This window comes from Zootoca vivipara, chromosome 11, assembly GCF_963506605.1.
Source record: "Zootoca vivipara chromosome 11, rZooViv1.1, whole genome shotgun sequence".
In the NCBI taxonomy this organism is placed as follows: domain Eukaryota; kingdom Metazoa; phylum Chordata; class Lepidosauria; order Squamata; family Lacertidae; genus Zootoca; species Zootoca vivipara.
The window spans coordinates 31897543-31912933 of NC_083286.1; the positions used below are offsets into that span (position 1 = coordinate 31897543).

General features: G+C 39.3%; 1 protein-coding gene across 1 annotated transcript in view; it reads left to right on the plus strand.

Annotated features, from left to right (window-relative positions):
* The window catches only part of EDIL3 (EGF like repeats and discoidin domains 3), a 237998-nt gene that overhangs the window by 158615 nt on the left and 63992 nt on the right, over positions 1-15391 (plus strand). Inside the window, exon 6 of the mRNA XM_060280211.1 lies at positions 4507-4688. Coding sequence (XP_060136194.1) covers positions 4507-4688 — 182 coding nt within the window. The remainder of the gene's footprint in view (positions 1-4506; positions 4689-15391) is intronic.

Genomic DNA, 15391 nt, shown 5'->3' on the forward strand with positions numbered 1-15391 from the left:
AGATGTGTTTTAATCTGTTTTTATCTTATTGCTGATTTTAATTATTATTATTTGATTGGCTGTTTTGGTGATGATTTTGCTGTTTTTTTCTTTTTCTTTTTATAAACCACTGTTTGTTTGTTTGTTTTTGCTTTTTTTGCAATCAAGCAATATATAAATTGTACAAAATAAAATAAGATTTGCATCACATTAGTTTAAGATGGGAAAACAGGGTGCAATTGGGCCCAACAGAGTCTTGACTAGTTTTAGCACATAATGTTTGGCAATCTGCAACTTGGATATTTTCCCTCTATTAGGGAGGGCAATTTAGTTGAGCATCATTTATTGCAAACATTAATTCTGGATCTTCTCTCACATGCCTGAAACCTTTCTTTGTATCTGTGTCAATCATATTTGCATTTCAATTTAAGACGTGGCTCTGATTCTACAAATAAATTTATGCGGGCTCCTCTAGCCCACGTTCATGGGGTACATTACATGACTGACATCTGGCACAATTATTAGAAGTTTCAAAAGCTAATATAGATATTTAAATAAAATAAAATAGCGGGCTTTGTGGCTTTTGAAACGTATTTAAATTAGAGCAATTTGCATGCAGTTGTGCTTTGTATGGTGGCAATAGCTCATTTTTAACATTTTGCATTAGCATTGCATTCTTGATGGTTTACAAAGGACATGTGATACATTCTCAGTCTTTACTGAAGAATTAGGCCAGCTGGTATGTTTTAAGCTATCTTGGTAAATGTGTCTTGTAATGCTGTTGTCATCTTTTAGGAGAAGCCTTTTGTTGCTTTTAAATTTTAGAGAAGAAAGAATACAATTTAAAATACATGAGGAAGGCCACACTTGGAAGAAAAGGATTTAGCAGCATAGCTAAAGCAAGCTATTATCTGAAGGGAGTACAGTACCTTCCACCAATGTTAAGTGCATTATACTTGATGGTGCTTTTGTGTAGGTTGGCCACAGTAATGCAGATGACCTCTCAGTTGAAAATTTAACTGGAAAGATGTGACAAGACAAAGCAATACAACTCAGCATTAATTGACCAAAATGCATTTTATGAAATTGATGAAGGTTTTTTTTTTAATATCCTCATTGATTGATGTATGCCGACAATACATACAGAAACACTAGCATACCTGTGGGCTTACCCATATTAGAGAGAAAAAACAGGGAACAATATGTTGTATACATATCTTCTTTGACAGGGAGCAAAATTATATTGACAGGACAAAATTAGAACCGCTTTCTGAACAATAAATAATATGATAACAAGAAAAAGTTTCTCTTTGTCCTGTAACCACTGACATTTGAAACTCTAACTTTTCAGAGGCATTGGTTATCCAGCCATTCATACAATGGCTTGACATCCAGCATAGGAATCTGTGAGTGGAAAGAAGATCTCCTATGTCATTCTCTTCTACCTGCAGCATATCTTCTACTGAGCCAAGGAAGAGGGAGTTAGGCTGGGGCAGCCTGGCTGTGCTGGGAACTTCTTGGTTCTGCCAGAGATCCACTAGATCCTAGCCCCTCATCCTGCTGATTCTTGCTATAGGATTGCTCCTTTAGTGTAGGGCTACTGCAACACATAAAGCCTTCATTCTTGGCCTGCACCATGGCTGCCTTTAACTAAGACTTTGGTGGTTGCATGTGGCTTTCAGGCCTGGAGCTGTCCTTGACCTTGAAGACATGTCAGTAGATATCAAATGACCTCCATATTTATTTTGAATGTGCCTCAAAAGCCAGCCCTTACGTGCTCCTACCTGATCCGGGGTGGTGGTGGCATGGAGTAAAGAGGCTGCAAATTTCACCTTCTTCAGCCTCCTACCCTTTCAACATTATTTGTAGTAGACAAAGAACTTCACTGCTAAGAAGGCACTTTTTCCTTGCTCAAAAGAAAAAGATGAAGGACAATTTTTTTTCCCCTTTCAATATATTGTGGCAAAGTTCAAATGAGGATTCGCATCTTCTAGGGAGCACAAGTATGCACTTGCTATATAGATCAAGGGCTCTCCAAAAATTTAGTAAATACCACCTTGAGAAAGAAGCTTGGCTTCTATTCATAAAGTTGAGCAGGGTGGGGGAGTCATGTTCAATTATCACTGAATATGTGCAGAATTAAAATTGGACCAGTAATCTGTGGCTGCCAACGGTTTTAAATAGCTGTCAGTAAAATGGATAGCCCCCTAAAATTGTTCCTGTAGTCATAATCATATAATTTTATAGTACCACAGTAATGAAGCAGCTTGAAAAGTGTTCTGCGTCTGCTGGAAGGAAAGAAGATTCTGTGTCTTCAAGTGCTTTTGTGCAGTACATTCTGGTCCTTTGCAGAAAATAGGCTTTGTGCTATGGATGAAAAAGGACCAATAATGGCCCATATAGTTTCTATTGGTTATGGTAATAATACGAAATAAACAAACTACCACAATATTCATTCCAACCTTTCTATCAAGATCCTCCATAAAGTTTATTTTCCTTTATTTTTTACTCCTCCCAAAGCAAAGTGCTCTTACAAAACAGCAGTGAAAGAACAGGAATAGCTGTGAGCTAAATTGCACATTGAGAAGTTTATGCATGAATCAGTATTAACTACCATAGTATCAGAGGTCATCTACAATCCCACTGTCAGGGTTTGTGTGCAGTACTATTATCATGCCATACTAAGCACAGCCAGAGTTATCTCATTCCACAAAATTAGGCACTGGAAGGAGAAGCGGACCACAGATGTCTAAAGCATATTTGCTTTTCACATGTCTCCCATTTGAAACCTGTTTGTGTTGAACTTCTGGTGGCTTCTTGTGGAGCTCTGCTAGCTGGATAAGTTAAATGAATGCATCCAAGACTGCAGCATCACAGTGGATAACAATAAAGCAATCTCTTCTGGCAACCATTATTTTAAAGATATTACATTTTGTTTTGCACCTATTAGAGATTCATTTAAGCCATCATCAGATTGTGATGTAAATTATTCCTGATATAAATTATTCCTGCCCCTACTGCTACTCTAAGCACACCAGTGATGCCTCCCACTTTTTGACACATTACCAATTGTTGATGGGAACTGAACTGTGCTGCCTTTGCACACAAACGTTTGCTGAAGCTGGCAATGGAAGCTCCCTGCATTTGTAGAACTCTGGTTCAATAGCCACTGGGTAAATTCACACATAACACCCAAACCATGATACTAACAGGACTGCTTCCACGTTAGAGGGGAATCAGGGCAAAGTGTGCTTTTGTGTCCCCCTCTCCATTGTCAGTGGATTTCAGTGAACCTATTTGACTTCAGTGGCAATGCTTTAAACAGTGGTGGAGAGCTGTGTGTAGTCACCTTTTTAATTTCCCACAGTGCACCCAGAATGACTCTATGTCAGGAGCATTGTGGGAAAATAAGAGGGTGGCTAGATCCACTCATCTGGTGAAGCTCAATGTGTAGAGTAAAGGATAGGTAGCAGCTGTGGGCCTGGCAGTCTTGGCAGCTGCTTAAGGATGTCAGGAGTTGACATCAGCCTCCTGTACATGAATATGGCCTATATTAGCATCCTCTCTCTTTCCTCCATGTGCTCTGATTCCCTCCTTTGTTTTTAATGGCACACCATAGCTCATTGTTATATCTGAACAGGACAAACCATGAATGTATACAATAGTTTAAACTATATTTGAAATCTCTAGCTGTGGATTTTCTACACTGAGAAGTGGTTGGTCTCCTGGTTTGCAAACCATAGTTTACTCAGTTCAGATAATCCAGGAAACAATGTTTTGTTTCTTGGTCAGAAGGAAATCTGAGCACCTCGGGGAAATAGGGTGGCAAAAGGGAATACATGATGATGTGGTATGTCTTAACAACCCGTTTAATGTTTTGATGTTGTCTTTTTATTAAATAAATAGAATAAAATAAATATATTGTTTAGTACTAATATGGGATTCTACTTTCTCCTCCTTGCCAAAACATTTTGTTTGTTCAGAATTGTCTGAACTTATACCAATTTTTCTCATCAAGGAAGTATATTGACTAAAACTCCTGTTGTAACTGGGCTTCTGCTAGTTTTAGCAGCAGCTAACAAATCTGTTCATAGATGAAATGTATGATCCTGATTATATATGAAATGCTTTTCCCCCCTCAATGAAATAAATTGATTTTCCTCTAACACTATTACCAGGCTTTGAAATCACAGGTTTTATTTTCATCTTTAATGATAGATCAAAATACAGTGAAATAAACCTACAGAGAAATATGATTTTTTTAAAAGAAAATCAAAAAAATCTTTAAAGCAAAGGATCAAAGATATAGAATATTAATCAAATAAATGCTGTATACTCCAAAAAGAACATGAACAAACTGATGTGAAAATGTAGAGAACCAAATTTATGATAGGAGAAATGAGAAATTATGGGGGGGGGGAGAAATTGACAGATTCACCTGTCCCTAGTCAGGAATCTATTATCCATAATCTTGTGTTTCAAATCTTCTGTATCTTTTTCTTCTTTTCATCCCTTCTTTTCCTACAGAATGCTCTGGGCCATTGGGAATTGAAGGCGGAATAATTTCAAACCAGCAAATAACTGCATCATCTACCCATCGGGCACTTTTTGGGCTCCAGAAATGGTATCCTTACTATGCACGACTTAACAAGAAAGGTCTTGTAAATGCTTGGACTGCAGCAGAAAACGACAGATGGCCATGGATTCAGGTAACAGATGGAGCTGTGAGAGGGTGTGTGTGTGTCAGGAAGTCTCCTAGCCTCTGTTGCCAACATCACTTAAGTAACTGATGAACACAAATGGCAAACTATTACCAGGATTCTTATTTACAACCTTTAATTGAGGCCTAGACTTATGAGGAGGCACTTTTATTGCAATAGCTGTAGACCTTTTAAGTGCTCCAGGCCTTATCAGAAAGCAGGAACCTGCCACCACAAAAATCTGTTGAGCATACATTCCAGTTTGCAGAAATGTATTTGTTCATTATTACTCCAGTAGCACCATCTGCTGAAAGGAATATTGTTACACATTACCACCCCCTCCGCTTCATAAAACGCAATAGGTCACTACCTAACTCAGTGGGAGTTTTAACGGATGGTATTTACAAGAGTTCCAGCCACCAGAGAGAGTAACGTAAGAGAAAGATTGCCTTTGAGGCTTCTCACGTTAATGAACCGTTGCCAGAGGGGTATATATAATCTGGACATTTGCTTGCTATTTTTGGTTATATGACAATGCATATACTGCCATTTCAGAGTCCTCTAATCGTGGCTTATGATTAATATGATGAGAAATGTCCTGATCCACTGGCCCAAAGGAGGGCTCGTAGGAGTGGTTGGGTACAGGGATACCAAAGAAGTAGTGTATGCCCAAAATGCCAGTGATCAGTTCTAGTCCTTTATTATAGGAAGGTATAGGCTTACAGCAAATAAGCCTGCCAGGTCTCCCAGCCTTTAGAGACATAGGGTGGACACCCCAGTAAGAAGATAGTTTGTCTGCATCCAAAGCAAATGTCCATACATTCTTTATACACAAAGCAGCTTATAAAAAAAATCCTTCAGTAGCACCTTAAAGACCAACTAAGTTTATATTTTGGTATGAGCTTTCGTGTGCATGCACACTTCTTCAGATTCGTGCATGCACACGAAAGCTCATACCAAAATATAAACTTAGTTGGTCTTTAAGGTGCTACTGAAGGAATTTTTTTATTTTGCTTCGACTCAGACCAACACGGCTACCTACCTGTAACTAAAGCAGCTTATGTCACTTTGGCCAGGTCTTCCCATCACTTCACCTGACCGGATGATGGCATAGGTGGCAAATGCCCAAGTCTTATGGATAGTTTCCCTTTCTGGGGTCAGAGCCCAGCACTCCAAGTGAATGTAAACATATGCATAAGCTCGTTGTTATAACAACTATTGTATACCAAGATGATGTTTACAGAGCTTCCTTTGGTTCAACACAAGAATGTTTGTCACTGTGTGATGAAGGGGGGAAGAGAAATGGAATAAATGGATGATATCCAATTACAGTGGTGCCTCACTAGACGAACGCCCTGTAAGACGAATTTTTCGCTTAACGAAAAATTTTTACGAAAAATTCGTCTAGCGAATCGTGGTTTCCCATAGGAATGCATTGAAATTCAATTAATGTGTTCCTATGGGCAATAAACTCCTGCCAACCTAGCAGTTCGAAAGCATGTCAAAGTGCAAGTAGATAAATAGGGACCGCTACAGCGGGAAGGTAAACGGCGGTTCCGTGTGCTGCTCTGGTTTGCCAGAAGCGGCTTTGTCATGCTGGCCACATGACCTGGAAGCTGTACGCCGGCTCCCTCGGCCAATAATGCGAGATGAGCGTCCAACCCCAGAGTCAGTCACGACTGGACCTAATGGTCAGACGTCCCTTTACCTTTACCTATGGGCAATAAATAAATAAATAAAATCAATGCATTCCTATGGGATTTACTAGACGAATTTTTCGTTATAAGAATTGACCCGTGGAACGAATTAAATTCGTCTAGCGAGGCACCACTGTAAGCCATGCTCAGAGTAGACTCATTTAAATCAGCGGGTGAGAGCTAGTTGTTGCAGCCTGCATATGCAACAACAACAGTGAACAGGGTGAGCAGGAAAGAAGAAAGGAAGACTGCTCATACTGCACTGGATCTCACTTATTGGACTAAAGTCCATTGATTTCAGTGGGTCTACTCCGAATATGACTAATGTTGGAAACCACCCAATAGCTTTAAAATATTTAACTTAAAAACAGCAGCAAGAGGAAGTGGCAGTCTTTGCTTTCTATTAACAATATTGAACTCTCCCTGTCTGAGTTTTTTCATGTTACATATCATATGAAAGATTTCAATTAAGTGGGACTTACTTCTCAGTAAACATGTACAGGACTGCATTGTTAGGTGTGTTGTGTACTTTTCTTTTGTTGTAAATGTGCCACCCCCTCCATTTTCCAGGTGCATGACAAACACTAACCAATAAATATGTAATTTATTTTTTCCAGCATCATCCTAATGAACTGAATATTAAAATTACCATTCTAAATTTATGTTCCCAGCATGCAACTACTACAAGAACTACAATGTTTATAATTGGTTTGCAATTTAGAGGGTCAGTGGCTATGGCGTTAAAAGCAAATTAAGGGAGACGCACTCATATCTAACTTTAAAGCACTCCTTGTAGATTTACAGAATTAATAAAAGAACATCCATGTTAAATGCTTACTGCTTCATTAGGAAGAACAAAAAATGCTGATTTATCTTTGTTGGAAGATATAGCATCTTATATCTTTGATTTTAATAGTAATAATAGCAATAATTTATTATTTATACCCCACTCATCTGGCTGGGTTTCCCCAGCCACTCTGGGTGTCTTCCAACAGAAAAATGAAATAAAATAATCTATTAAACATTAAAAGCCTCCCTAAACAGGGCTGCCTTCAGATGTCTTCTAAAAATCTGGTAGCTGTTTTTCTCTTTGACATCTGATGGGAGGGTGTTCTACAGGGCGGGCACCACCACCAAGAAGGCATTGAATGTAACTCTGGGCGGCTTCCAACACACATCAAAATACATTAAAATATAACAGACTAAAAACTTCCCTAAACAGGGCTGCCTTTAGGTATTTTCTAAATGTCAGGTAGTTTTTTATCTCTCTGACCTCTGATGGGAGGGTGTTCCACAGGGCGGGTGCCACTGCCGAGAAGGCCCTCTGCCTGGTTCCCTGTAGCTTTGCTTCTCACAGTGAGGGAACCGCCAGAAGGCCTTCGCCGCTGGATCTCTCAGTGTCCGGGCTGAACAATGGGGGTGGAGACGCTCCTTCAGATATACAGGATCAAGGCCGTTTAGGGCTTTAAAGGTCAGCACCAACACTTTGAATTGTGCTCGGAAATGTACTGGGAGCCAATGTAGATCTCTCAGGACCAGTGTTATGTGGTCCCGGCGGCCGCTCCCAGTCACCAGTCTGGCTTCCGCAGTCTAAATTAATTGCAGTTTCCAGGTCACCTTCAAAGGTAGCCTACATTGCAGTAGTCCAAGCGGGAGATGACCAGAGCACGCACTACTCTGGTGAGACAGTCTGCGGGCAAGTAGGGTCTCAGCCTGCGTACCGGATGGAGCTGGTAGACAGCCGCCCTGGACACAGAATTAACCTGCACCTCCATGGACTCCCAGGCTGCGCACCTGGTCCTTCAGGGGCACAGTTATCCCATTCAGGACCAGGGAGTCCCCCCCCCACACACCCCTGTCCCCCCCAAAACAGTACTTCAGTCTTGTCAGGATTCAACCTAAATCTGTTAACCACTATCCACCCTCCAACTGCCTCCAGGCACTCACACAGGTCATTCACCGCCCTCACTGGTTCTGATTTAAAATAGAGGTAGAGGTAACCTTTACCTTTACCTTTACCTTAACCTATTGTGGTAAATCCAGCCTTTTCTTTTTAACTCCAAGCAATGAATAAGTGTTCTTGTCTCTGCCTCAGCTAGTGTAACTATAACTTTTAAAACAAATATTTCTAGAAAGGTGGAAAGGATACAACAAAGGGAGAGTTTGGAAATGATGCTTGGCCAGTTCTAAGTCATGGTTGTCATGGTTGATCTAAGTCATGCTAAGTCATGCTAAGTCATGGTTGATCTAAACCATGGTTTATAAACCAGCAATAAACTATTACCTACAACACACTATGAACATGTTTTGTTTGTGGTTAATAGACACTTGTTAAAACATTGGACATAGTTTGAATGTTCAGATTAAAATATGATTTATGAATCATGGCTTAGTGTTTCCTGTGAACCAGGCCTCTTTCTCAAAAATGAGAGAGTCTTTGTTTTATTCTTCATTTTTGAAAAAGCAACTCCTTGCATTCAATGCATTTTAGGTGGGGAGGGAAATGATTGATTGATTGATTGATTGATTGAACGAAATTTGTATACCACTTAATTGTACATAAAATGCCTGGTTTATTCTATATTGACACTATAGAAGCATGAATGAGCTTCATGCTTTAGAAGAATAAATGCCTGGTTTATTCTATATTGACACTATAGAAGCATGAATGAGCCAGCATCCCATCAAATCAGCATGATAGCTGATAGCTACCTGTGGACTGATGGTGGTCTACAAACAGTGCACCACTATATTGTTTTGTATTGAGAGTGTCATCGGAACCTGGCCTCGTTGTTAAGCTCCCTTCCATGCTAACTTCAAGCAGTAGGTGCTTACCATGCCATGCAAATGCAGCCAATGTCTATCAAAAATGGTTGGTATTTTTTTCAAAGTAATTCCGGGAATTTGGGGAAATGCCCCAACCCATCTTCACTAGCCTCTACTATCTTGAAGCATGCAACCACCAAATTTCAGAACAACTTCCCCTCCTTGTTCCTTGCCTCCCTCCCTCTTAATATCCTGATGTACCATATAACCATATACTGGCGCACAAAATCCAGAGAGCATGGGAGATATAGTTCCAGAGTTGCAGCGACCTCTGACAGACCTACCTTACCGACTGACCGACCTAACTTTCAAGATTCTTCAGGCTTTGCATTTAGTCAAACACCTGTTCAGCATGTCAGAGTGACAGAAAAGGAATGAGGAAAGGAAAGAGCCTCCGCTGCTACTCTTTCCAGGGACTAGTGGAAATTTGTTTGGGAGGCTGGTGGAAAGGTTTGCAGAGATGGCAAGAGTTGGGAGATACACGTGGAAAGGGGTTTCTCTGGGTTTTACCTTGATCAGGGGCATAGAATAATTTGCAGGCTTTGAAACCACTCCTCCCATTTAATGTGGGCTTTTAGAAGCACTAAGTTCATCTCCAAGCATCTCTTGGAGTTTGTCAACACTTCTCATGAATTTAGTCCATTTGTACTGTGTGCTGCAGGAATTTTGTCACTTACTGAATCCTTTTCACCCTACAGGAGTAGGGAGACCTCCACTGGCTGTTAGAGAAAAACAGAGCTGAACTTCCTCTCAAGTGTCAGAATGTAAAATAAGCTTCCTTGCTAAACCCACCCACAGACATTGATCTGTAGGCCAGGTGTGGAAATCAATTGATCCTGGATCTTCCTGTGTGAGAGAGCACAAATTGATCCCATAATGTCTTTCCTTTTTCTCCATCTAAGCTATTAATTTATCTATTGCTCGTTGTTGTTCCTTGAGTGCAAGCATTTCAATATCCTGATGGCAGGGAATCAAAGCAGAACAGTGGCATATATTATCAGCTCTTTGGGGAGAAGCTATTTCGCATTGGCCTTAGCTAAAGAGAATATCCAACTCTCAACACTTACCCAGTTCTGATTAAAGCTTGCATCCCTAAGGACATATTATACCAAGTACATTAATTTACTGCTTAGCCCTAATGATCCCATTTAAGTTATCCCTGATGGAAAATTACAAATTTCATTTAGAAAGAGACTTTAAAAGTAATCTTACACATTGCTATAAATAAAGGCCCTGGAAAGCCGAAACACTGTTACTGTGCCTCTCTGTTTCAGTAACATACTGTAGCTTGTTTGATCTATACTTCTTTGGTTGTTCATCCTAATTACAACAAAGCTTGAGTATATTTGCTTCCTTATTAATTGTAAAAGATAGATCCTACATATTATGCAAGCAGCTGTAAGTAGTTGTGTTAAAGAAAATTAAATACAGTCCCTGATTCAAGTAAACACACTTCTTCCTATTGCAAAAAAATGTACAAAGTGGAGTAATATCTGCATACCATTTTTCTCCTCCCCCTCCAAACACAAAGTTGGGGGTGGATTACTCTGTAAGAAGCTCTTTTGCCCCAAAAGAAGCAGAAGTAAGTCTATGTGTGACTCCTTACCTATATAGGTGTGAATAAATCACATTTTAAAACGTGTTTACTTGGACAGGGTTTGTTTTATGTTGAATTAGAAGAGTTTACTCTGTGTGTGATGAGTTAAGTAGTAAGTTGCATCAGACTGGTCCGAGGAAAGTGGGTTTTTTCACTTTTGATTGGCTTTCTGGATGGAAATTCTTTGTCACTCATTAGATGAGAAAAATGGTCTGATTTCGGGGAGGGTAGAACCAAATCTGATCGGTTGAAAGGCTGGATGGACCATAAATAAGGTACTTCTACCACTGATCAGGCTGAGTGTGTTTCTCTCTCATATATTGAGGGGGATATTGAGGATAGGGAAAGCACACAATTGTAGCCTGCTTCTAAGGAGACTTTGGAAGCCAAAAATAAGGTGAATTGAGCAATCAGGAGGTGGGAAAATGATAGAGAAGGAAGGGTAAGGAATCTTTTTTATTGATTGACGCCTGGGTAGTTGCTTTAGATTATTTATATATATAAAAACACAGCGAAAAATATCAGGGAGGAAAACTATACATAATTAACTTCATGTGTTCTTTGAGCCAGAACGTTGAATAATGTTGATCAGGGCATCTGTGCTGTGATATTTTTACTCAGTAGGTGTTGGAAGACAGAGGAAAAAAGCCTAATTACAATGCCAGACTTCCTCTTGAGACTCATCAAGTTTTCTTTTTCCCTCTGCTTTACTCCACATAGCATGTTCCCAAACAAAGTGCTTTCAATTTTTAATGAGATGCATTGTCTTACATTCTTTACTGAGCAAAGGAATAATGCAAACTTTTAAAAATGCCTTTAATTCACTTTGGATAAGGCCCATAAATTGTCAAAAGTATGTCTTATTTTGTTCTTGTTCTTATAGGATTCTTTTTGTTGTTTCGCAGGTGAAATATGAAAATTCTTAACTTTTCCTTTGGCCATTTTTTTTTGTGGTAGCATGGGTGGTTATAAGACAGGCTGAATGTGGAGTGTGCTCTTCAGTTTCCTTGGTGCGCAAGTTTTCTTATTAATCTTGTACCAACAAAGAAATAAAACTGAAGGGTTCTTCCTGTCACACTTGTCTCTCCAGTGCTGGATTAAATGCTACAAGAATACAAAACTAAGAAATGTGATGAAAAATAGAGCCATCTATTTTTGAGGTGGCTGAGATGATAACAAATGTACCATCATAGCTTGAGGGTAGAGAAATAGTTGCGGTCTACCCATTGCTCCCACAGCTATATTTTGTGTCTTGTTATTTGCTAAAGATTGAAAGCATGTTTGCTATTTTTATAGTTTTGCTGTGAATGCTCCAAGAAGCTCTCAAAGCAACTTGCAAAAAATTATAGCCATAAAATCCCATTAAAAGAATGAAAATATGATGCTGTTCATATGATGCCAGGATTTTACAGGCAGCAGTTCCTCCCTCATCCTTAGTCTTCCTTGGTATTGCCCTTTGGACCTCAATTACTAGGCAGAAGCAGCTCCCATTGAGGTTCTCAGAGGCAAAGAAGAGGATTGAGCCGCTGGAACTTAAGGAAGAGATGACTTCAAAGTTGCTTTCTGGAACCATGGACCAACAGTGACAGTAAGGCCCTTTGAAGCTGATTGGCCCTGAAAGTAGGTCTTCAAAGGAAGCTACTATGACAGCAACCTCCTTTGAACTTTGATTGGTGGGCGGTCCTGCCCAAGTTGGCCCTTGCGGGTGGAGAAATTAAGCATCTGGCCCACCAGCCGAATGCAGCTCCTCACCCCTGACCTACACCCAAGGTCCTCTATTAGAAGGTCCTTAAGAGATCCTGTATCAGAAACTAATACAGACTGTCCTAGTCTGCCCAGAAATGCTCAAGACAATACATATTTGGTGGCTTGTATATAAAAAGTTGGTGTATAGTTATCCCAGAACCTTGAAATATGCCCCCCTAGCCTGAATATATAAACACAAAACCAAATAAAAAAATAAAAACAAGTAAAAAACAAGTAAAAAAGCAAAAAGAAATAGGAAAAAGCAAATGTTCCTGTGTATTACTTCTCTGAGCTTGTCTCCTCACTGGAACAAAGCAACCCTTTTTAATAGCTTAATCTGAAATATTTGTACTGCTCACTTTTTCCTGGTTGTGTATATCTCTCTGCCCTACCCCACATTCTCAGCCTACAAATGCTGGGAAATAGCATAGAGGAACTTAATCATGTAAAGTATATGCCAAGGAATAAAGTAATTAATATTATCCTTTTGCTAAACATAGTTAAGCTTATAATCAATACTTTGTAAATTAAATGCAATTTAAGTGACTGTAGAATTCTGTAAAACAGGAGGCTGATTGTGGGCTTTGCATGGAAGCTGACGTTTAAACATGCCACTAGCTGAATAATTCATATCTTTCTGTTAATAGCATTCACAGCAACTACCTTTGGGACTAAAATAATAACTTAATAATAAGAAGAAACAAACCAAGCAAGTTTTCAGTCTGTCTAATTCTGTAAACTCTCGGAGGCATAAAGTGATGTTTCCCAGTGAAAACCAAATGAGTTGAGCCCTTAGGAAAAAGGGAAGAAAAAGAAAAAGCAAAATTTCGTGATATTTTAATTCTGAAGCAGAATAAAACATATAGACACTAATCCAGTACTAGTCACTACTTTATTATTACTGCTAAACAGCCATCTCAAGGTGATGTACAATAAACATAGCAAAAAAACAGTTGAGAACACACACACACACCACACAAACAAACACAAACACACCGGATATATTCCGGCATATAAGACGACTGGGCGTATAAGACGACCCCAACTTTTCCAGTTAAAATATAGAGTTTGGGATATACTTGCCATATAAGAAATACGACCCGGCGTATAAGACGACCCCCGACTTTTGAGAAGATTTTCCTGGGTCAAAAAGTAGTCTTATACGCAGGAATATACAGTATTTAAAACAAAACTAAAGCCATACAAAATAGGCACTCATGACACTGATCAGTTCATCCAGCTGGGAAAGCCAGACAGATAAAAAATGTCTTCAATTCTTTCTGAAAATTGTAGATAGTAGGTGCCTGTTTTATCTTGAGAGTACAGTGGTACCTCGACTTACAAATGACTCGACTTACAAATGTTTCGAGTTACGAACAGAGTTCTGTCCGCCATTTTGGATGCGATTTTAGATAGGATTTTTTCGACTTACGAATTTTTAGATAGGATTTTTTCAACTTACGATTTTTTTAATAAAAAAATCCCCCATTGGCTTCGACTTACTAATTTTCCGACTTACGAAGGTCTGTTCGGAACAGATTAAATTCATAAGTCGAGGTACCACTGTAGTGCTATTCCACAGAATATGGCAGCCCTGCTCCAAGATACTGTGGACTGAGCTTCTGAGATCTTTGGAACTTGCAGGACAAACTCAAACCACAGGGATCTACTGGGTATATCAGGGATAATATAGTCAGTCTCTCAAATAACCTGTTGACCTTGAACTTAGCCCAATAGCAGTCTGGCAGTCAGTGCAAATCCCACAAGAAGGGTGCTTATATGCTGGTGGTCATGTGACCCTACAAGCAACCTAGCTTCTGTGTTCTGCACCAGTTGCAGCCTCCGGATCAACCCTAGGGGTAGGCCTACATAGAGCACATTGCAGTACTCCAACCTTGAGGATAGACAACTGTGATCAAATTATCCCAATCCAGGAATGTCTGTAGCTGTCTCATCAAAGCTGGCAAACATGCCCACAACTGTACATCCCTCACTCTCCCCACTTGCATTTTCATTGAACACAGAAGACGGATGCCTAAAGTCTGCAGTTCCTGTGTTTATACAATTGTGGGGAGCATTAGTAAAAAGAATATATATATATATATATATATATATATATATATATATATATATATATATATATATATATGACCATGATAAGTGAAACAAAAACATAATGGACAAAGAACCATAGCAATCTACTGCCCAGGGAGAATTTCACTCCTAAAATGGAAGAAAATGTGATATACACTTCTCTTCACTTACACTGTCCATAATAGGTAAAAAATCAGACTGTGAATAATACCTGGAGAGAATGGATTCCATGTTTAGGATTCCATGTGAATGTTTAACTCCTATATTTTACATATTTGCTGGTTGTTGGAATAAATTATTCAGCAAGCTAACAAGTCTCCTGTGATTCCCAAATCCCAGGGCCAAAATTACAAGTCAGATCTTAATAGCCTGGCTGGCAGCCAGCTCTACCTTACATGCTAAACTCAGAATCTGTGTATAAGAAGATAACCACTCTTTTTATTTTTTATTTTTGAAAAAAGTTTAAATATTACTCTTACAGTATTCCCGTGCTTGAAATAAGCAGGATAAATTGGAAGATTTACCACATTTCAAATATTTGCAAATATTTGTTTCAGCCCTAGTATGTTAATCTTTCCATTTGTGAAAGTATATGAGAAAGTAAGGATTTAATTAATCATACGTTGCTTTTGCAGAGGTCAGGGACCTTCTGCTTAATCCATTTGACTCCTCAGATAATGCTGTTAAAGCCTGGAAAGTGACAGATAAAAGGTGGTAGAACACAATCTGTGAAATAATAACATTGTTTTCAC